General features: G+C 39.7%; 1 protein-coding gene across 2 annotated transcripts in view; it reads left to right on the forward strand.

Moving 5' to 3' along the window:
* Positions 1 to 21,927, forward strand: part of mllt3 (MLLT3 super elongation complex subunit) — a 69,506-nt gene that overhangs the window by 20,222 nt on the left and 27,357 nt on the right. For both annotated transcript variants that reach the window (XM_041779930.1, XM_041779931.1), the window contains exons 3-5: positions 17,348 to 17,430; positions 17,514 to 17,657; positions 20,792 to 20,830. In XM_041779930.1, the coding sequence (XP_041635864.1) occupies positions 17,348 to 17,430; positions 17,514 to 17,657; positions 20,792 to 20,830 (266 nt within the window). The remainder of the gene's footprint in view (positions 1 to 17,347; positions 17,431 to 17,513; positions 17,658 to 20,791; positions 20,831 to 21,927) is intronic.

The raw sequence follows: 21,927 nt of genomic DNA on the forward strand, positions 1-21,927 counted from the left end.
TCAAAAAATATGTCAATTTTTTAAAATGAGGTATCAGCAATTAGTATAAATAGTATTTTAGACATCAGTATCAGCCCTCATTTTCACGGAGCCAGCGGAGTTCCTTTAGGAAGTATTTCCATGCTGATGAGCTGGACTATGGTTCCAAGTATTTAGTCACTTGTATTGCATCACGGGAAGATTCCCTGTCTTGCAATTTAGCCAATAAAGTTAACTTTATTGATAAAGTTTTCAAACTAACTGCTATGTAGATAACCCTTAAAGCTCACACAGCACAGATCAATGCTGCTAGGGCATACTTACATAACTCCTTATATGGACATCCTGGGGCTGTATAGTTCACATATTCAGGCTGTACAAAATGCATTTTTTCATCTTCTTTTATGTTGTTGAGTTAAATTTATGATCGCTGGTTTAGACATTTATATCACAGATTTTTTTTAAACTCTGACGACGTTGTTGATATGACAAGAAGAGATACATGTTATTCAAAGTTAAATAACTTTTGAATCTTAAGTCATAGTTGCTTACAATTTTTTTCCCTGAAAGCCCTGCTGTTCTAATGGCGCTATCCACCCCTTTGTAGCTCTTGCAGAACATTTTCTAGTGAGCCTGGAACTTGACTGACTTTCCCTGGTCTTGAAAGATTAAAACCACTCCAGTAACTCCAGTATTGGACTTTTTGCATTTCTGATCATTCCTGCAGTAAGCCGGTTAGCCACTGCCATATTGTCTGTCTGTATCCTAGAATGCATTGCGACTGGGCTGTGACAACAAATGGCAGCCTGTTCCGTGATCACATCATGCTTTGGTGAACAGCGCATGCACACAGACTTATAAACTGTAGAGGAGAGCCTGAATGACTCATTATAAAGAGAAAGAGACACAGAGAGGCTGTGATGTGTCCATCAGAGTCACTGCACTTTAGATAACAACTCAAATGCCCAAAAGTGCAAGGACTTTTTTGCAAAAATGTGAATATTTTGAAGACTTTTTGTCACAGACTGACTATTTTTTTATTCTTTAGTCCCAAAGAGATGGGAGAACGAGTTTGTATTAAAAAAAAGCTTTAGCCATGAATGTTTACTGTGTTAAATACTTAAAAATCTTGTGACATTACTGCAGCACACATATTCTTAAAGCCCAGGTTGTCCTGATGAAAAGGATGTTTAGAGCTTGACTGTGCACCACAGTGTTGGTTTTTTACAAGCTTTTAAAGACAAAAGGTCCAGACGAGACAAAATGGTTAAAAAACAGCTTAAGGTTTAGACGGTTAAAACAACAAACTGCTTTTATAGAGGCTGTTAGCAAAAGATTCAAACAAAGAGAGTCGGATTTGAATGACGTAAATCTACATTGGTTCCCAATATTTGTTACCAGTCTCATGAGAAAATGTTGATCACTATTTGTATTAGCCCTGGAAAAGTAGTAGTAATATAGGTACTGTAGACTTCTAATTGGTGCTATAGCTTGACCGATGACAGATCTAGTATTTTGGGTCTAGACTGGACTAATACCTGAAACTAAAGTACAGCACATTTAAAAAAAACCTCGGTTGACCAACATGATCCACAGGCTTAAAACACTATTTTAAAAGGTATTAGGTAATAGGGGCATAATAATAATAATAAAAAGTCATCTCAGTTTGGATTGGATTGGCCCATATTTAGAGGCAAGACGCCATTTTTATCTCATTGCTCTATTTCCTATTTTCCCTTCTGTCACTTGTGTTGACAGCAGCGTCTCACAGTCAGATTTTCCTGATTTTCCTTTGCTTTTCTCACTCTAAGAGCTTGTTAGCTTGGAGATAGTGATGCATTTATGATATCCATATCCATGTTTAAAATACTGGGTTTAAACTTAGGCCACAAACTATTCGTCTTGCTGATCTAAAAAGCTTTTCCAGGCCTTGATTTTGTTCCTCTGCTTTCAAAATAAAAGCACTAGATGTCACAGTGTTTGCATGGGGGAAGCTAAATTTTAGAGGTTAGTGTGAAAGATGCTTTGTCAGTGCTGCATGAGCTGGTTAGCCAGAGTGTGCCATCGTGCAGGTTGGAAATATCTACATGTTGCAGTGATAAAAAAGCAAAGCATGGTATGGGTGACTTTCTGCAGCACCCAACAGTTCTCAAGGGAGGTGTGAAAGTCTGTTGTTTGCCTGTCAAATACTGTCAGGTGCATCCCTGTTATTCTACCCCCACCCAACATCCAGCCCACCTTTCCACCTGTGTTTGGTCCCTTGACGTGGGCGTGGCTTCACACCTTTATGGTCCAAGTCTAGGAAGAGCAGATGGTGTTTATCTAGTCTAAAATCTTATTTTTCAACAGTTTTCTTTACTTGATTTGCTGCTGATGCCATTGTTTGGTGTTAAATTGAGTTTGGAGGAGGATTTTTGAAGATTTAATCCAAATAAGGACACATTACATGAGGAAAAATGAAGATTTGGTAAATTTATTGGTCCTAGAGCCCTATGAAATCTGTTTTATTCTTTTCCAAATTCAATCTGTTATTGAATAAACCTGTATTGAGTAAACCTGTTATCTAAACGTTTCTTTACTCTTACATTTGTAACAGTGCATGCAGTTTGATGCTGCAGTGTGTTATCCTGACTGTAACGGTTCTCTCCTCAGCTCCCTCCATCCTCGCTGTCAGTATCATATCAGACTGCTGTATTAATGCACACGTATTTGCTCAATAAGTAACCAAAAGGAACTACAGTATTTACCAGAGGAATTATTAAGCTAATTGTTACTCGAATGTAGTATAATTTATAAAATCTCGAGTCTGTCTGACTCGAGTTTGAAGCCCTCGAGAGGTGAGCAGGTCCTATAGTTGTGACTTCAGCTGTGTCCCTCGCGCACAGACACACCTCTCTCTCTCCGTGACTCTCTGGTGTGGTGAGGTAAAATAACTCAAAGCGCAGAGGAGTTTTCTTGTAGGTGTAACATTATGTTCCACGGTACGGCCTGTGTTGAGCTACGTGATGTTTGCCGGTGTTTCGTGCAGCTGCTTCGACGCGCTTTATGTTGTTTAGGAGGGGGCGGGTTGAGTGTTTGTGAAGTGAGGCACAAGTTATGCCCCACTTTACTGATTCCCCCAGAACATATTCCTCAGATATACGTTCCTCTTTCTAAAAATCACAGCATTTCAGTCAAATTCATCCAATTTCTGCGATTTCCGCGTTAAATAGTAGATTCCGTTTTTATTGGCCAATTCCGCGATTCTGTCCGCGATTCTGTTAACGCAGAAATCATAGGGCCCTACAAATCTGCCCTAGATATGCCACCTATAAGTCTGGTTTATTGAGTCGTCTCCCAGCACCAACGTGGATGTTCCTCTGATTCTTGTCTTTAATCTCTTTGGTCTAATCCTGACCCCATTTGAGGTCTGGGGTCTTGTTGTTAGCTGATTAGCGTGAGGTCGTTTGGGTCAGCAGAGTTCCTGCTGCACGGAGGAGAAAACTGTAGTGTGAGGTTGTTTTTAAGGGACTGTGCTCAGTCATCCAGAGACGCCATCCCTACTGAGCTGCTAATCACCACCCACCATTGTTAGAGAAGCTCGGATCAAGACTGCTCAGTGTTTTTAAGACCACTGCACTGCCCTACGACCAAGGTTTTATGCTCCAGTCTGCTCCATGATTGGATTCTTTTATAAGTAAAGGGTTTAAGCCTCAGGTGAAATATTACATGCCTTTTTTGTTTGATTTAAAATTGCACGCAAGTCATGGAAATCAATAATCCAGTCTCTTAAGTTGACCAGTTGGCTGGCCAATCAGGCTCAGTAACACCATAGTCAGCAGACTAAGTACTCTTAGGCATGGCTTCTTTATGGGCACGTGCCAAGTCCTGAAAAGGGAATCAGCATCTCTTTGAATTTTGTCAGCGGACAGAAATTGAGTTTTCATTGTAGTCTAACCAGTAGCTCACAAGATTTATTTTCTAAATAATATATCAGTGTGTGTTTAGAAGCATGTTTATGACAATATGAAGGAGAAAATCTGTTAAAAAGGCACTGCTAGTCTCTTAAATCATGATTAATTTACCCCCCTTCATTCATATCAGTGTGTAGGGATACCAAGCCATGCTGAGCCACAGAAATGATGTATGGGATTTTGTTTTAATCAGACAAGGGACAGAGAGTTTTGATATCAGGTCGGCACTGATAGAATAGACACACTGACTAAAGGAACGTATCTGAGTAACCCCCAAAAAATGCTAATCTGCTAAATGTAAGCTGGGACTGAGTTGTATTATGTATTTAAAAAACACCATTAATTCACTCTGTCTATGTCAATGACAATATTTAGCAAAGTTACAGTGGTGTAGAAAAACTTCTTTTACAAGGACTAAAACCGAGAGCAGGACCAGACTTTGTTGAACCTGTTCTGCTGAAGCTGTAACTGGTGTCGGGTAATAAATCGAGTGTCTATTTGAAAAACAATTTTGTCTTCCACATCATGAAATCATGATAACTGTTTAAATGATTACATCCCACATACAGTTACAGTGGTGTTGTCCATATTTTTTTATTTTCTATCTTCAAGGTGTTGACAGTGTTTTAGTTCTATACATGCATGTGATGCAGATATTGTAAAATTATTGTGTAACTGTGGTGATTTATTCAAGTCCCCGCGCTACAGCATGTCGCTCTTATAGTGTAAAAGTAGAATTCATGTTGATCATTTGGATTCTGTTTCAGAGAAGAATCCATCTTTTTGATGATCTGGATGGATTATTATTGGTTTGTATTAATAGCAGAGGGAGGGAGAGGTAATCAGTGAGTGATGAATGAGAGCGCGGCGTGCTGTATTAGTGAGCTCGTCTAGGCAGAAAATATTACATAGAAACGATCAGACAATGCAGGAACTTTAAAGGGATACTTAAACATTTTGGCAAATTTGACCATTGCCATAATCCCTATAGCCCTACTAATAGGTTTGGTATCTTAAGTTGTCGGTGCAAGCTGTTTTTAGATCAGTGCTGCTGCGTTAGGAGCTCCTGAGCTAACGCTATGGTGTCTTTGGGTATTCCAGCTTTGCCTCATCAAACTCATCAAATACACAATCCAACAGCTCCAAAACGCTCTCATGGACAAGTTGTGACTTGTGAAATAATCATGTAACATTACGAGACGGAGATGTTTTTAAGCTAAATGCAAAGCCGGGACTACACTGCAGACATGGATGCTGCACTGTGTCACTCCGCCTAGTGGTTCACTCAAAAAATAGTTCAGAGTATTTACTTCATGTGTCGTAATGTTACATAATTATACGTTATTATTTCACAGCGTGGTGAATGTGCAGGTCACAACTTGTCCACGAGAGCGTTTTGGAGTTGTTGGATTGTATATTTGATGAGTTTAATGAGGGAAAGCCGAAATACAGTAAGAGCTGTAGAGTAGCTGAGCAGCTCCTAACTCACCAGCGCTGATCTAAAAATACCTTTAGTTGTCGGTGCAAGCTAATGAACCTTAGTAGGACTACAGGGATTATAGCAATGGACAGATTAGCCAAAATGTTGAAGTATCCCTTTAAGCACTACCTCTCGTCTTTTCTAAGGAGAAACAAAAACTTGCCCGACTGTTACCTGGGTCAAAGTTTAGCCCTTTTCTTTCTCTGTTATCGCCCTCTCTGACCCATCAGCTGACCTCTCTCTCCTGGAGCTGATGGTAACTGTGTTCACTAGTTTCAGAGCAGAGGTGAATCTAGACTTTATAGTTCAGTGTTTCCCACAGGACCGGAACCTATTTGTGGTGGTGGGTTGGCCGGGGCGGGGCATGGAGTTTGATTTGGATTTGAATATAAAACTTTCATTTAATGTCAAATGTAAACAAACACCAAATAAACTTAACATAAATACATTTAAATAAAAAAATACAATAGCTTATTTAAAGAAATAAATACAAATAAATAAAAAAATTAGGTTGAATAATAAAGTAGGTAACTTAAATCAAAAGGAGTAACAATTCTGTTAAATTTTGTTCCTGCAGTGTTTGCACCCTTTCTCGAGGCATTTTATTTTACTGTGCTTCCTAAAAAAAAATGGCCCAAAATTGATATCCCGATATATTTTTGCTATATCCTGATACACGATATATATCGCGATATTTTGAAATGTCTTCTCAGCAGCTGTATTTAATTCGGCCCCAAATGACACTAGTTTGGTGATTAAAATAGACTGTTCTGTTGGATTTTTAATAAAATTGTATGCAGAAAGTAAAAATCAATATAAGTCAAATCTAGCAGTTTTATTTTAAAAAGGACTTCATTAAGTCTTTTACTAATAATTCAAAAATATATAAATCATGAAATGCTCTGTCTTGTACAGTGTATGGAAAGTCCTGAAATGTTTTCTGTTTAATGTTTACTCTTGCTGATTATAAAATGATTATTTCCCTTATTAAGAGTGAAGCAAACGTACACAAAACTTACCTATCCTGCATGCAACCAGAAGCCAAAACCCTGCAGTCTAGTCCTCCATTCAGGCTCACAGCTGTGATTATATTAGTCCATTATCTGTGCTGATGAACGCTGGACCAGTTTCTGACAAGTTCATGACACGAGAGCGTCTTTAGACCTCATTCAATAAACTCTCCTGTGTGATCATGGGGGGAAAGCTTGTCTGGAGGCAGGAACATTTTAACTACTTGTTGTCGGTGTTTTGAACTGTAAGGCTGAGATACGTCTCTGTTGTTGTGGAGAAGTGGATCACATTTGTCTGCTGCTGGGCAGTCTTCTCTCTTACTTGTATGACTCTGGCAGGGAGTTGGTCGCACCCAGGCAAATCTTGAATTCTGGGTTAAATGTCTTTATGAGATTTTTAAATCCTGGCTTTTCAACAACACTGGGCTCATGTCTTTCGCGGTGTGTTGTGTTACTGCCGCCGTTATCTCGGAGTCATCTTGTGGCGTAGTTTAACGAATACCGCATGAGTTAGACCTCTTCCTTTACAAAGTTGAACAACTGCTCAACACTGCAGATCCAGCACTGTTTCTCGGCGTCCGTTAGGCATCTAACTAGCCAGTAACTCGCCACACTTCTCTTTTTACCTTCTTCTTCCTTGCTTCTCGCCGCTGATATAAAAAAAATCCCAGCCGCATGTGCAGGAGTTTTCTGGATGGGCAGAGGAGAAAAAGACAGCTCTCTGCTCTGAGACAAGCATTCAGGGACAATGGGAGAAGCAAAACTCCAGCGAGAAATGCACCCTGGCAGCTCAAAACTTCCACATAATTTATACTTGGATATTCGCGATATAGTCATTTTAACGATACACTACATTCACACAGCGAGGGCGAACAGGTAGCACCAGAATCTATTTGTGGCGGGTCTTATTTATTTGTGGCGGTCCGCCACAAATAAATGAATATATGGGAAACACTGTAGTTGTTGGGCTCAGGCTCTTGCTTGTACACGGGTGAAAATGAAGTTTGTGTGCACACAGATAGTGGGTTAATGTGTATTAAAATGATTTTTAACTTTATAATGTAAATTCACTTATTACTAAAATAGAATAGAAAAACGTAGTGTTAACAAATAAGTAGTTAAATTGTTAAGTGGCATTTGCTAGTTCTAGCCTATTTAATAGACTCTTAAAAATGACTCATTCAAAAATTAGATGTAGACTCAAGGGTAGAGTTGTTAAAAATACAATTTAGAGTTGGGTACTTTTTCACTGATTTAATTGAATTCATTTTTTCGTTATGGAGTTTTACATTTAAGATAAATTATATTTGCTCAATTTAAAGTTCAGTGCTGCCTTTGCATTTCTGAAAGTGTTTTTAGTGCCATTGACCTTACTGTTCGATATTGACTGGTTCGTCATCAGTTTGGGTACCATTCTGGCATTGGCACCATTTTAGAGGTATCAATTTAGCACTGGTATAGGAAAAATCCAAAGTAACCCAACCCTAATCAGGCCAACCAGTAATGACTTAGATTAATTTCCTGTAGTCTTCCATTTGTTCATAGCTTCATGGTTGATGAGAGTCAGCCACTTGGAAAAGATAATGCCATCATCATTGACATACCATACCATCATTACAGTATGTTTGGGACATTTGTCCAGTATTTCAGTGCCTAGTCCACATTTGGGCAGGTAGAACATTTTTTTCAGCCCTACAGGTGGCTCTGTCCGTATCTGAGTGAGTCTCTGACTCACTGAGTGATGCTACTTTCAGAGTCATACCTTACAGAGTCGGGTTTGCTTGTACTGAAAGCCGTCGGTAATGGCTACCTCCACTGCTGGAAATACCTCAGATATAGCTTTAGCATTTGGTCCACTTTACTAGAGCTGGACCATGTTTCTGTATGAAATAAAGAATAAAAACAACACTAAAAGCTTTTCATGTTGGGAAAGATGTTTTCTGCTTGTTGCGAGTGGTTGTATACAAGGCCTGCTAGTGAAGTAATTAGCTCGAACTTAGCCGCAGCGGCAGTTTTGTCTGAACTGGGCGAGTCTTTATTAAAGCAAGCGCAGAGAGCAACACTGAAAGCTTTCCATGACAAAAAAGATGTTTTCCCTCTTCTCCCAGTCTGTTTCGGCATGGGTTTCCGATCATTAGGGTGGGCTTATCCGGTTTATCCAAGGCCTGCTGCCGTGTTAGCTGTTAGCTCGGATGTAGCTGTAGCAGAGAGCCACACCAACAGCTTGTCTTGGCAGTGAAGAGGTTTTAGCACGTCTCTTGTAGTGATGTGTCCCCTCCAGGATATTTTCTCCTCACCATTCTGCCACATCCAGCATCATAAAGACACTTCCTAGGTTTTAAAGGTGCAGTGTGTAAAACTGAATATCAACATCTAGAAGTGGGTTCTAGATTGCATTTCTCTGCTGGAAACTGTGGCAACCACTTGAATTTAATGTGTATCTGTAATGTGAATACAATACAATACAATAACTTTATTTATCCTTTTTACCTTTTTTCCTCTATGTTACCATGGAAAAACGTAAAAATCCAAGATGGTGGCATCCATGAGGGGACCCTCCCTATGTATGAATTAAAGGTTTATTCTGAGTTTTTTTTTTTTTTTTTTCAAAATAGCTATTTTTGAATTTAGATGACTAAACACTTGTTTAGATAGACAGTCTTAGAAATGTTTTGCTTTATTTTACCAAGTTTGTTCAGCTAAATGCTACTAGGCTAAATATTACACACTGCACCTTTAACCTAGTCTTGTTTTTTCCTCATTTTCAAAAATAGCAACCCATCTTTTAAAACACTTAAAATCAGTTTGGCGAATCCTGCCGTAATCATAAAATATTTTGATATAAAAACTAGATGAACCTGTTAAGAGTTTCTGGATAGTAAAACCCGCCTTAGTAGAGTTTGGTAAATAAAAAATGATAATCTGACATACAAATAACCGCAGTCTGTAAGATGCAGTCTGTTTTTGAAATCTCCCAAACAAGATAAAGGTCTAAACTCTCCTCCTGCTTGATGACTCTCATGTTGTCCTGCAAAGTCTACAGTGTGCAGATTTTGTGCTACTCTGTATGATTGGTGGATTTAAGTGATTATTTATCACGAAAGAATCAAAAACATTGCCTTTTTGTTCATTTGAATATTGTGTTTCAAGGATCTGTAGAGTGTGAAGGATTTACTAGAAGTATTTGGCTGGAATACAGATGTGTAGGCGTTCTCTGCTCAGACAGATCCTCCTGCTTTTCCTCCCTCTATGCCGCACACATGTGGACAGCTGCCGCCCAAACGGCTGGCATTAATTGAACTGATGCTGATCTGAACAGCTCCATTAGTACGACAACAGATTAACAGTAAATCAGCGGAAGCCGAATCTACAAGCCTGACTGGAGAATTTGTGATTTCCAGTCTTGTCTTTTGTTTTAGGCTCAGGTCCGCGGTCCGGTCGGCCTCATTACAAACCAGTCTGTGTAGAAAGGGCAAATCCAGAGTGACTGGCATTGTTCTGTGATTGGCATGAGGGTTTGAACCGCGGCCGTGTTAATAAACCACGCAGCTCCGTCCCGCTTTGAACGCCTCCCAGACCACGGGCGAGTTTCCCGTCACAGGTCAGTGGTCACTTTGTGCGTCTGTGGCTCGCAGACGCTCCTTCAGATAACATTAACCTTTTCAACCTGAACCGCTGAACCCCGGCACAGATGCTGCTCAGACTTAACCTTCATGGTAGCTGGGTTTGTCTCGTGTCTTCATACGGCATTTTAACCACGACCACAGCTGTTCCTTTAAACCTGGTCAGAGAGAAAGAGAGAAGAGGGTTTATTTACTACTGCTGTAGAGGTTCGTCTGACTGTTTTAGGACAGGGTTCATGCCAGCTGAAATTTATCATTTAAAAAAAATGATAACTATGAGCATTAAAATGCATATTTGCTTTCATCAGTCGATTGTTCGGTGAATCAAACATCAGAAAACAGTGACAACTAAGTTCGAATTGGTGTTTTCAGATTTCTTGTTGAGTATGACAATGAAAACCTGCAAAATTTACAGTTTGCAAAAAAATGACAGAGATGTGCAATGCTATTTGATCAATTGGAATACACTTATATGATAAATCATAATATTTGATCAACTGAAGAATAAGAAGGACTCTTAAAAGGTAAAGTGCAGGATAAAGGTCTTTGTTCTTCATAATTTAGGTTCCCTCTCACCTCTTATGAAGCTTCATTCTATGAACAGTTTTTTAAAAGAGGCTGGCTGCCATTATACCACATTTGTCTTCTTTTCTTTGCCCTGCTGACTACTCCTTCACTGACCAGTGTTCACATTACCTCAATTCATGCCATAACCCACTGTGAGCAATTATGAAATAACCAAGCAACAACCTTTGGTGTTGAAAATGAAGCAGATTAATGTTAATGTTCCCTTTTATGTAGGGCTAAATTTGTACTCTAAATAGATAACTCTCTTGACATCCTGCAAAGAGCAGAACAACAAATGAGCTTTTTAGTTATATTTAAGTATTAGACAGTGTGGTGTGATGTTAAAGAAACAATCCTTATGAATATATGACAAGAACCCAAGATCAGAGCATGAGACGAGGTAGTAAGGTGCAAGGAGTTTATTTCACAGGAACAAGAGTGCAAACGATGGTGAGAGTACAGGCTGGTGGGCAGCAGAGGCACTGCAAAAGAGGAAAAAAGGTATAAGACAAGGCAAAACAAAAACTTACAGATAAATCACTAGATTCTAAGGTTGAAGAGGAGCTGGGTCACCACACTGGAAGCTGTAGTATACTCTGGCATCTGAACAGGAGTTCAGGAGATCTTGACTGCCAAGGATTAGCTGCAGCTGCGACGCCTTTAGAGCTGCAGCCATGACTACCCATCAGCTCCTGTCCGCAGTGGGAAAGGCTCTAATTGGCATTCAGACCCACGTTGACTGACCCTGCAATGGACACGGGTTTTTATCGGCTCGCCTCCAATCGGCTCCAGTGGGAACACCAAACCCACCCAAACGCGGGATGACTTTGGCGTGGCGTGCCTACGTTTATATTAATACAAGTAATACATTTATATTACTTGCCTGTTATGATCTCATAGATCCTTTTTGTTGTTGTTGTTTCACAGAAACTTTATTCTGTCTGCTGTGCATTTAAGTCTGATGTGCTGGAGGAGGCAGGAGTTTCAAGGCAGAAGTTTAGCAGCACGGCAGCGCAGTTTAACGCCACATATAAACACAAAAATGCCCATGTCAGAATGAACATATCCGCTGAGAAAAATGATTTTTCCACAGACAGATTTAGCTCATTCAGCCTGTTAAAATCTCATGGATTAGCTCATAAAGCGCTGTGCGGCCTGTCTTGAAAAGAGATCCTTTTCAAACAATACAAACTATTAACCTTTCATTTATTTATTTATTGCATTATTTGCCTTTTGGAAATGATCAGATCGATCCTCTTTTTTTTTGCAGGTTTTGCAGCACGGCAGCGCAGTTTGACAGCACATATAAACACAAAAAATGCTTTTCTAGCTCACTCTTGTCATAATGAAGATATCTGCTGAAAGCTATTATTTTTTCGTGAAGAAGTCAAGCTTCTACAGCCTTGGATTTCTCATGGATTATCACATGAAGCGCAGCGCCTCCTGCATACTAACGCAGCAGGAGTATGAGAGACTTTTGCAAAAGGTTGTATCTATTTCCCTTTATCATATGTCTGCTTGGAAATGACTATATATTCTTTTTTTTTAGTTTTCACCCTTAAATCTCATTCTGAAAACTCTTATGTCTCTGAAAACTCTGCTGTCTCCTCCATCAGCTGTTAGGCTGGATGACAGCTGATGGAGAAGACAGAAGTTTGGCAGGCTGAAGTTTCTGTTTTATATCATTAAAAAGATTGATGTTTGTCTAATATTTACAAGAAGCAGATAGATGTGAAAAATTTAAATAGAAGCATTGTTTAGGAAAGGTTCTCCTTAACTTTATTTGGCTGCACTCATAAGTAGAAGGCGCTGCGCTTTGCTGGATAATCCATGAGAAGTTCAAGGCTGTAGGAGCTGAATATGTCATTAAAACATTAATTATTCTCAGTGGATATCTTTGTTATAGAAAGACTGAGCTAGAAAAACATTTCAGTGTCTATATGTGCCGTGAAATTTTGTTGCCGTGCTGCAATGGGCGTATATAGCCTTTCAAAATGAGATTTATATTTCCCTTTTCACATTTCTCTGCTTGCTGCGTTCTTAAACCCGCTCTCTACGATTTAACAGGCTGAATTGCTGGCGACTCCATCAGACGGCTTCATTCGAGCTGCAGCGCTCAGTTCAGACTGCTGCGACTCATTCTAGAACCATCTTGCGTCCCAAATCTTTGGTCTGAACTGGGCTTTAACTGTGTTTCGGCGTGCTGATGATGATGTCTCCAACATGATAACATCAGCTTGACGCACCAGAGGAAAAAAATAACAGCCACGCAGCTCGTCTGCTGGCAATGGGAAAGGAGTCACTTGCTGATTGTTAGCGGTTTTACCTGTGTTTAAAAAACCCGCTTTTGCACACTAATTTTAGTGGGAAAGTGGTATTATTTTGGCAGCCTCGGAGCAGACAAAGCCTCTGGCCCCCCCTAAGATCTTTGGTGCCCCTCCTGGGAAACCTCTTGTTTCTCAGCCATACGAAAGTCATGTGATGGCTGCTGAATTGAAACTTAAGAGGTGGATGTGATAGAAATTTTACTCCAGCAGAAATTCATCTGTGTTTTTGCTTCAACTCTGGCAGCAGCTGATAATAAATACACTCAGAAAAGTAGATTTGACTATTTTTGAGCAAAATATTTGTAACTCTGAAAAATTGACTCCCCAGATGTTGCAGTGTAGTCATGATTATTTTGATTGATATCGAGTGAATGTATTTTACCGCTTCTTCAGCTGTGGATGAATTTCACACAGTTAAGAAGATCGTATTGCCTTACATGGCAGCTTCTCTCTTACAGAAAAAGTGCCCTCTCTTGCATCACAAACTCAAGTTTGGGCTTTAAAGTTTAATGCTATATAGAAGGACCGGCTCAATACAGAAGAGGTCGAAGAGCTCTGTGCTAAATTACAATAAATGCACACTAATAAAACAGCCTTGTTAATCACTCCTAATGTTACTGGCTGTTTGTTTAACATGTACAGAATAGGGCTGGTGAGTGAGCTCTCATCTGGCTAAAATCTTGCTGGTTGGTCAGTCGTGCAGGGGTAGCGCAGTGGAGGAAATGAGACATGCACATCCTGTAGAGAGGAGCATGCAATGTTGGGCAGTGCAAGTAAAAAGAGGACATGTTGTTTCGACACAAGTGCTTGAAATGGTGCTGCGCTCTGATCACAGCATCAGAGGATCTACTACGACGCATTAAGTCCCTTGATCATCTTGGAAATGTATGAATTAGCTTTGGTGTCTGTCACAGATACAGAGCAGAAGAGAGAGATGGGGATGCCTCCCAGTCCCTCAAAGTTTTCTTCACATCCTGACCTGCAGACTTTTTCACTTCAGCACAGTAAAAAAAACCCTAGTCTTTATCTTGTCTGGTGTTTGTGTTGATAAAGTACACAGCAAAGACTTGAAAAAGAGCTTCCTGTTAATAGGTATTCTTATAAGAGGACAAAAACAATGATCTGAAGTTATTTTGAGGCCATAAGGTTTAAGTCTTTATTATGCTGTGATCACAGAAATCATGTGAGTCTAGGCAGGTGAGCGCTGGTCTCCTCTGAGTTACTTACTCCAGAACAGCACAGAGGGTTAGAAATAGGGGAGTTAATTGAAAATTAGATTAAATCGGCCTGCTGCTATTTTGAAATCACAGAAGGTGCAATATTTCTTTAACCTGAAATGTGTCTCAAATAGCACTTTAAAACTTTTTTGCCGCAGAGATGTTATGCATTACAGATCATCCAATCATCCACTGACAATTTTTTTTTTAGAATAGCCTAAAAAAAATCCTGCTTTTTTGTACGTTTTTCTTTTTAAGTATGAGAATGACTTCAGTACATCAATTCCTATCCAATACGAGTCAAAATCATTACAATAAGATATTTTCAAAATGGTTCAACTCTAGTTTTATCCACTATTGTGTTGGTCCTAATCTAGAATAATTTATTGCTTGTGTTTGTTGGGGAAAAAAACATAAAATAAGGAACTTAAGAAATAATTGCATATCAAATTGAGATTATGTACTGAGGAAAAAATTGCAATAGAAATTTTAAAAAATGCTTTAAAAGGCTTGTTATGCAAATTTTTATTTGCTTTAGACTACCAGGAGGGCTCAGTGAGGAACCTGCCACTGGTTGGACTGAGCTCAAGGTGCAGGTTTTTTTCTTGTGTAGCTGATATGACAAGCCAGTGTGATGTAGATGTTTGTCCAGAGCCCAGCTGCTCTGCCTTTTGTTTCTAGATTGATCTAAAGTTAGTTTGATGCAGCATTACTGATTTTATTTTTTAATTTTATCCTGCTTTATTAGAAATTTCACATCCTTAGGTATGATTTTGGCACATCCTAACATTATCATGAATGCAGCTTGTCCAGCCCCACAATTGCCGTCAACAAATTTTGATTCTCAGTCTCTCCTCATTATCTAGGTTCAAACTCAGGTATGGTTTCAGGCTCTAATCATGAGGTGTTGCAGTTCTCTGACTTATCCCATGCTGACATCTCATCTGCCTCTTCCTCAGTCATAAAAACAAAAATACACCAACACTTGTTTGGAGCTCTGAGTGTGAATCTTTCTTTCCACATCAGGAGGCTCAGCTCATCTCTTCCTTGTTCTCAGTTTATATAAAGGTTTATTCAAATGTTTATTCAAAGGTTTATTCTGGGTTTATTTAAAGGTTTAAACAGATGTGTATTCAAAGGTTTATTCAAAGCTTTATATAAAGGTTTATTTAAAGGTGAGCTGCTGAATGGGCTCTTTTAGCCCACTGTAATTGAACCTGACCCTCCTGCACAATTAACTCTAACCCACAATATTTGCTCAGCGGTCTCGGGTTTTGGATGGCTCAGCCCCAGCGGTGAGGTCGACCCCGCCGTTGTCAGCCCAGCCATCAATCACTGGAAGGGGCGGGGCTTCAACAGGAAATCAGAGAGAGCAGGGGCGGTTAGATTTATGCCGAAGGCTGAGACGACTTGAGGGATTTCCAGGTCTCCAGCGTCACTGAAAGCCGGAGTCACGAGTTTTGTGGTTTGAAGAGCAGAACGCCTTTCTTTCCTCTGAGGTTTCCTCTCTGCTCCCTGGTCGGTTCTCAGTGAGTCCACTGGGTCCACTTTAGAGAACAAGTACTGTGAAAGAACCTGTCAAGAACTTAAGTTTGACACCAGTGTTCTTACAGGTCTGTGGACGTGTTTACTTACTACGTATGATTATTAGTGATGTAAATGGTCAGTTTCATTATGATAGGTTATTGATTCTTGGAACAACATGACATTCTCTGCTGCTACATAATGAACCCTGGGTGACTGCCTTTAATTGATGGAACAGTGTATAATTTTACTAACATTTAATGCCAGTGTATGTTAAATAATGCTGATAGGTAGGACTGATATATCAGCTCTAAATAATCAGAAACATCTTCTTATCCATCTGCTATTATCATGCTGATAATATTGTGAATTTTGTTAATTCTTCTTTGTGTTTATTGTTTATTTTGCTGGAAATATCATGGCTGAGGAATCAAGGATTAGGGTCAGATTTTGATATTCTTGCAGTTTTTGCAGCTTCAGGTATATTCAGTGAGAACTTAATTGGGTCTTTTTGTGGAGCCTCTTCTGGGACAGAGTCTGACAAACATGCAGACCTCCAGGGAGGGAACACCTGAGCTCTAGTAGAGTTTGTTTGTCTTCAGACACCCATGAGAGCAAAAGAAATGGAGGGAGGAGGAGTCTTTACCTTGAGCTTTTTATTAAAGATGAGGATGCTTTTATAAAACCAGGAACAAAGTTTACAGAAACCTTACTCCAAAAATGCATCATTTTACCTCTCAGAACACAGGAGCTGCTGATCTATTGCTGCCATGATTGGCACATCTTCAGAGTTGGATTGAAACTGCCATTAATGCTACAAAAGATTCACAATAACACAAACAAATCAACAGATATAGGGAGCTCCAGCTTGGTTTAGTACATTTTGGTACTGGTGAACCCTGACCTTGATCTCAGGGTTTGCATTACAACAACCATGCCCTTACTTGATTAGCCAGCAGTGTTAGCTCTATTCTTTAGAGTGGGATAGGTGCGCTTGATACCCCCACATAAGGGTGCCATACAGTAGGACAGTACGGATCAGTTAGTGTGATATATTTCCCCACTTTTGACAGAATAATTATTACCATATGACACACAACATGGGGTAAAACATTCAATTCTCTTGGCTGATTGGTCCCAAAACCCTACAACTGCTTGACTGGGCTATCAGCATGCATGTAATATCTAGCCACTGGAATAACAATCAGCTTGTCAGTGACAAAAACAACAACTTCTAGTAGATTTTTTAGGGGATTGTATTACAGACATTCTAGCCCGTTTCCCTGCTGCAGGCTGACACAATCTACTGAGTCATCTAACAAACATTTTTACGCACTCAGACCCCAAAACATGTTGAAAAATGTGGATTTACTGGAGTCAGGAGTGATAAGATCTTCCTAAAATGAAGCTGCAGATTTAGTGGCTCAATGCATGTGAGTTGCAGACAAAACTGTTGTCATAAAGTGTGCAGGGTGGATGAAATTATGGTCTGTATTAATGTTCCCCAGTGACTGCAAACACACTCAAAGGGCAGCTGTGCTATTGGTTGAGAGCTGCAGTTCTCCATTCCTATCAAAGTGAATGAATTTAAACCACTTTTTTGTTTTGTCACCTTGTGTTGAAGGTTGGCGGCCCCGCTCTAATCCCTCGTTTCTCTTTCATTGCAGTGTGCAAGGACCCGCCGTACAAAGTGGAAGAGTCTGGATACGCAGGCTTCATCCTGCCTATTGAAGTATACTTCAAAAACAAGGTGCTTTAAACAGCTTCACTTGGCAGCATAGTAAACCTCGTGCCATCTTAATACGCTGACTGTTCTCTCCTGTCTGTCTTCAGGAAGAACCGAAGAAAGTTCGCTTTGACTACGACCTGTTCCTCCACCTGGAGGGCCACCCGCCCGTCAATCACCTGCGCTGTGAGAAGCTCACCTTCAACAACCCTACAGAGGAGTTTAGACGGAAGTTACTGAAAGCCGGAGGGGTAAGTATGAGAGGGAGGGGCGACAGAAACTTCTGCTGATTCTGACTAAAGCTCTCTTAGTTTCTGATAGATTATCATCCTCAAGAAACATATTCAGGAGGGGTCAAAAGCACTTAAAAGACAAAGAAAATTTGATAATAAAATTGTGTTAACAGTTGCAGGGAAAATGCATGCATGTATGCAGCAGTAAAGAATAAGAAAGCTGTACAGCTACTGGAAGCTGCTGTTCTGTTGCTGTATCTCATTCATGTTTTATGCTTCTTATTTTTGATGGACCATGATTGTTCTCTGCACGCTCTGTAGTCCAAGTTTCCCTTGTAACACAGAGCTCTGTTTAATCGGTATTCCTGGCTACCATTGCACCATGAAGACAAAAGAACTCTCCAGGCAACTCAGAGAAAAGGTTATTGAAAAGTATAAGTCCGGAGATGGATGCAAAAACATTTCCAAGGCACTGAACTTCCCCAGAGTTCAGTTAAATCCATCATCGAGAAATGGAAGGAATATGGCACATGTGTAAATCTACCTAGATCAGACCTCACAAACTGAGTGCGCGTGCAAGAAGGAGACTAGTGACTATGACTACTCCTTAAGAGTCACAAGCTTCAGCAGATGAGCTGAGAGAGACTCTGCCTATAACAACTGTTGCCAGGTTCTTCACCAGTCAAAGCTTTATGGGAGAGGACTGGACTAGAGTTCACCAAAAGGCATGTGGGAGACTCCATGTTCAAGTGGCAGAAAGTCTTTTGCTCTGATGAGACCTAAATGGAGCTTTGTGGCCATCAGACAAGATGCCAAACACACCATCCTCACTGTGCAACATGGTGGTGGCAGCATCGTGCTGTAGGGATGCTTCTCAGCAGCAAGCACTGGAAGGCTTGTAAAGGTAGAGGATAAAGTAGATGCAGCAAAGTCTAGGAAAATCTTTCAACCTGGCAGAGCTTGAGCAGTTTTGCAAAGAAGAATGGAGAAAAATTGCAGTGTCCAGACGTGCAAGCCTTATTGAAGTCTATCCACACAGACTCAGATCTGTGAATGCAGCCAAAGGTGACTTGACTAAATACTGACTTGAAGGGGGTTAATATTTATGTAGTCACTTATTTTGTCTTACATATTTTTGTTTATTTGACATTATTTTGTAGGAATTTGTTTTTACTTTGACATCAAAGAGGATTTTAAAAATATTTTTTGTCCAAAAAGCTAAATTATTTCAATTATGATTCATTTATAAAATCAATAAAGGGTTAAACATCCAGGGGGGTGGATACCTTTTACAGACACTATAAATACATGTTAATGAATTTATCTTCCTATATGTAAACACACTGGACTTGAGCTTGTTTAGGTCTTTTCTAGTCATCTGGCTAATTCAAACACTTTTACACGGCACATCACACCTACCCATTCACACACTGATGGCAGAGGTTGCTATGGACCATTGGCTATACATGTCGGCTAATCTCAATTCATGCACATTTACACGTCACCGACGCAGGATGACGCAAATTGGGGTTAAGTGTCTTGCTCAGGGACACATCGACATGTCACTGTGGCAGCTGGGGACCGAACCTACGACCTTTGGCTGTGAGACGACGACTCTGAAGACAGATTTATATTTTATTCCTATACACATCTTTGAACCTGATATCTAAAGGTTGATTTTTCTGTTATTTCATTTTAACAGTGTTTAGTGTTCATTCAATACACCATTTGGAGCATGTTTTTTACTAAAAACCAGCCCTCAGTTCAAAGAGGTAAACAGTGAAGGTGGGTAGAACTGTACATTTGGCCTCTTCTTAACCTGGTTAGGCCCATCGCTGTAACAGGGATTATGGGGTCGGGGGTTGGAGTCCCATACTACGGAGTTAGCTATGGCAAAATACAGAGCTGCTGTCAGAGAATAATTGTGGTCCATCACATTAAGCAGCACAAAATCTGAATGAGATACAGCAACTTTAAGTAACAGCTTATGCTCCCTTATGTAGAAGAATTTAGCCCCATTCTCATTTACAGAAACTCCTGACATTCCTGCACATGTGAACAGAAACAGCAGTTTTTAACCCAGACTTCACCCTGAAAGCTTCCCTCTAGCCCCCCGGTGTTGCAGGAAAACTTCCAGGACAAGTGTGAACGAACAAGTCAGGAGTTTCTGGATAGGTTACCTGAAATTTTCTGGAAATTTTTGAAGTGCTCACATGAAAAGGACTTTGGATGTGACATCCAGCATTTCCATGGTGATCATCATATTGTGACTCATATTATCTCCGTTCTGGCAACCACTGTGACAAGAAATGCACTTTTACTACTCTACAAAATTAAGGATTTCCCTGTAAAATTTCGTTGGCTGCTATCATGCCAGGTACAGCATAATGTTGTGGGAACAACTGCAAATCTGGTGCAAATTTCTACAGACTAAAGCAGCATTTGTTCCTTTGTTTTTGCAAGCCGCAGTCCAAAACCCAAAGACCTTTCCTTGCAAACTACCAAATTCTCATATTCAAGACAGCTAAGCAGGCAGATCTTTCCAATTTGCCTATAAATATCTGTCTATGAAAGTATTATCTGACTGATGCATCTTCTTAACTTCTATCCTTTAAATGAACCCTTGACATCCTTGGTTTCTTCCTCTTTTGCGTGCACACCCAGCATGTTGGCCGGTCTTCAGAGGGCCGCTGCAGTCTGCAGGTTTTATGACTTAAGCTAAGTGCTCTCTATTTACTCTGTGCTGCACCCCCTCCTCTGGCACAAGGAAGAAAGAGCCTGGGTGTTGACACAGACATCCAAACTCACATTTTCAATTATCAAGAGGAGAGTTGGACTATAAAACATCATTCTGTACTATTTAATTCACTTTGTAGGTCATCTATTCAGCCTTGCTCTACAAATGAGAACATTATTAAGATTTTAACACCTTTAAATTGTTGTTAGAGAAGCTTTTTACTTTGTTTCCATGCTTATTTCTTTTTATGGATTTTGCTCAATCATCAAGGAAGATTTTGGCTCAGTTTATCCATCTTAAAAACAGAGAAACTGAGATTTTACTGAGCATGTTACAAAGCTTAAATTCTCTGTATTTTAAGACTGAAACTGCAATGATAACCCTCTCCATCTCTTCTCTTCTTTCTCTCCAACAGCAACGTGATCCTCACAAACGAAGCTCAGAAGACTCAAAAGTAAGCTTTCCTTCACGCTCTAAGGGTCATTGATTCAAACAGACTTTTCTAAAGACAACTAAACATTTGGACACCTCCTTTGTAAATTACTTTTCGTGTAATGACACCGGCACTCTGTCCTGGCTGAGAGATATAGAGTCATGTGTCTGACGCACGCCAACGTGGATGCGGTGAAGCAGCTGTGTTGTCTTTTCTTGTATATTCTGGCCGTCATTCTCGCCCCGTGATGACTGCAGAGTTTTCCAGCTAAAACAGTCAGTGTTAGAGGTTAACATGTGTGATGTGTGGGCTTTAACACCCCTGGCATTTAAGCACTTATTCATAACTATTAAGTCTCACTCAGGTCAAAGTAAAGCCTCCTTTAGTTCACACCTTTTTAAGCATCTGTGAATTTGCATTTGTTTTAATGTGGGTGATGAGGATAAGGTCTTAAAAATTAAACCTTCTCTTTTGCAGTTTCTGGTGGTGTTTAAGCACAAGTTTAACCTTTGGCAGATTGCGCATCATTTCTCTCAGTTCAGCTTTGCTTTATTTAAAAAATTGTGTAGTGCTTTTTCAAAATAAGATGAAATGAAAACATATTATACCATATTTTACAGTACAATGCATTTTATTATCCCCATGTGGAAATCTGGGTAACACTTTCTGTGCCCCCCTCTCTATAATGAATTATAACATATTATAAGTATGCCTGTAACTATATTTATACAGCAGGTGTGTAATAACACATTATAATCACTCATGACTATTATAATACCTTATAAAAGTAATCAGAAGTAATTACAATGCCAGTCTATGATAACTTATAATGTCTTATAGTGCATTTAGTAATAAGTCATTATGGACACTGGCATTATAATTAATTATGCTTTCTGCGATAAAGCATTATAAATAGTCATGAATGTTTTTAAGTATGTTATACAGCATTATAGGTGGGTTATAACACATTCTAAGTATACTTCTAATATGTTATAATGCATTATAGAGAGGAGGCATAGAAAATGTTACTGAAATCTGTTTCATACTCAAATGCTTTGTACACTTTATGGACAAAAGTATTTGGCCACCTCCAACAGAGACTGTAATAACATAGTATT

Source organism: Cheilinus undulatus, linkage group 22 (assembly GCF_018320785.1).
Source record: "Cheilinus undulatus linkage group 22, ASM1832078v1, whole genome shotgun sequence".
Lineage (NCBI taxonomy): Eukaryota > Metazoa > Chordata > Actinopteri > Labriformes > Labridae > Cheilinus > Cheilinus undulatus.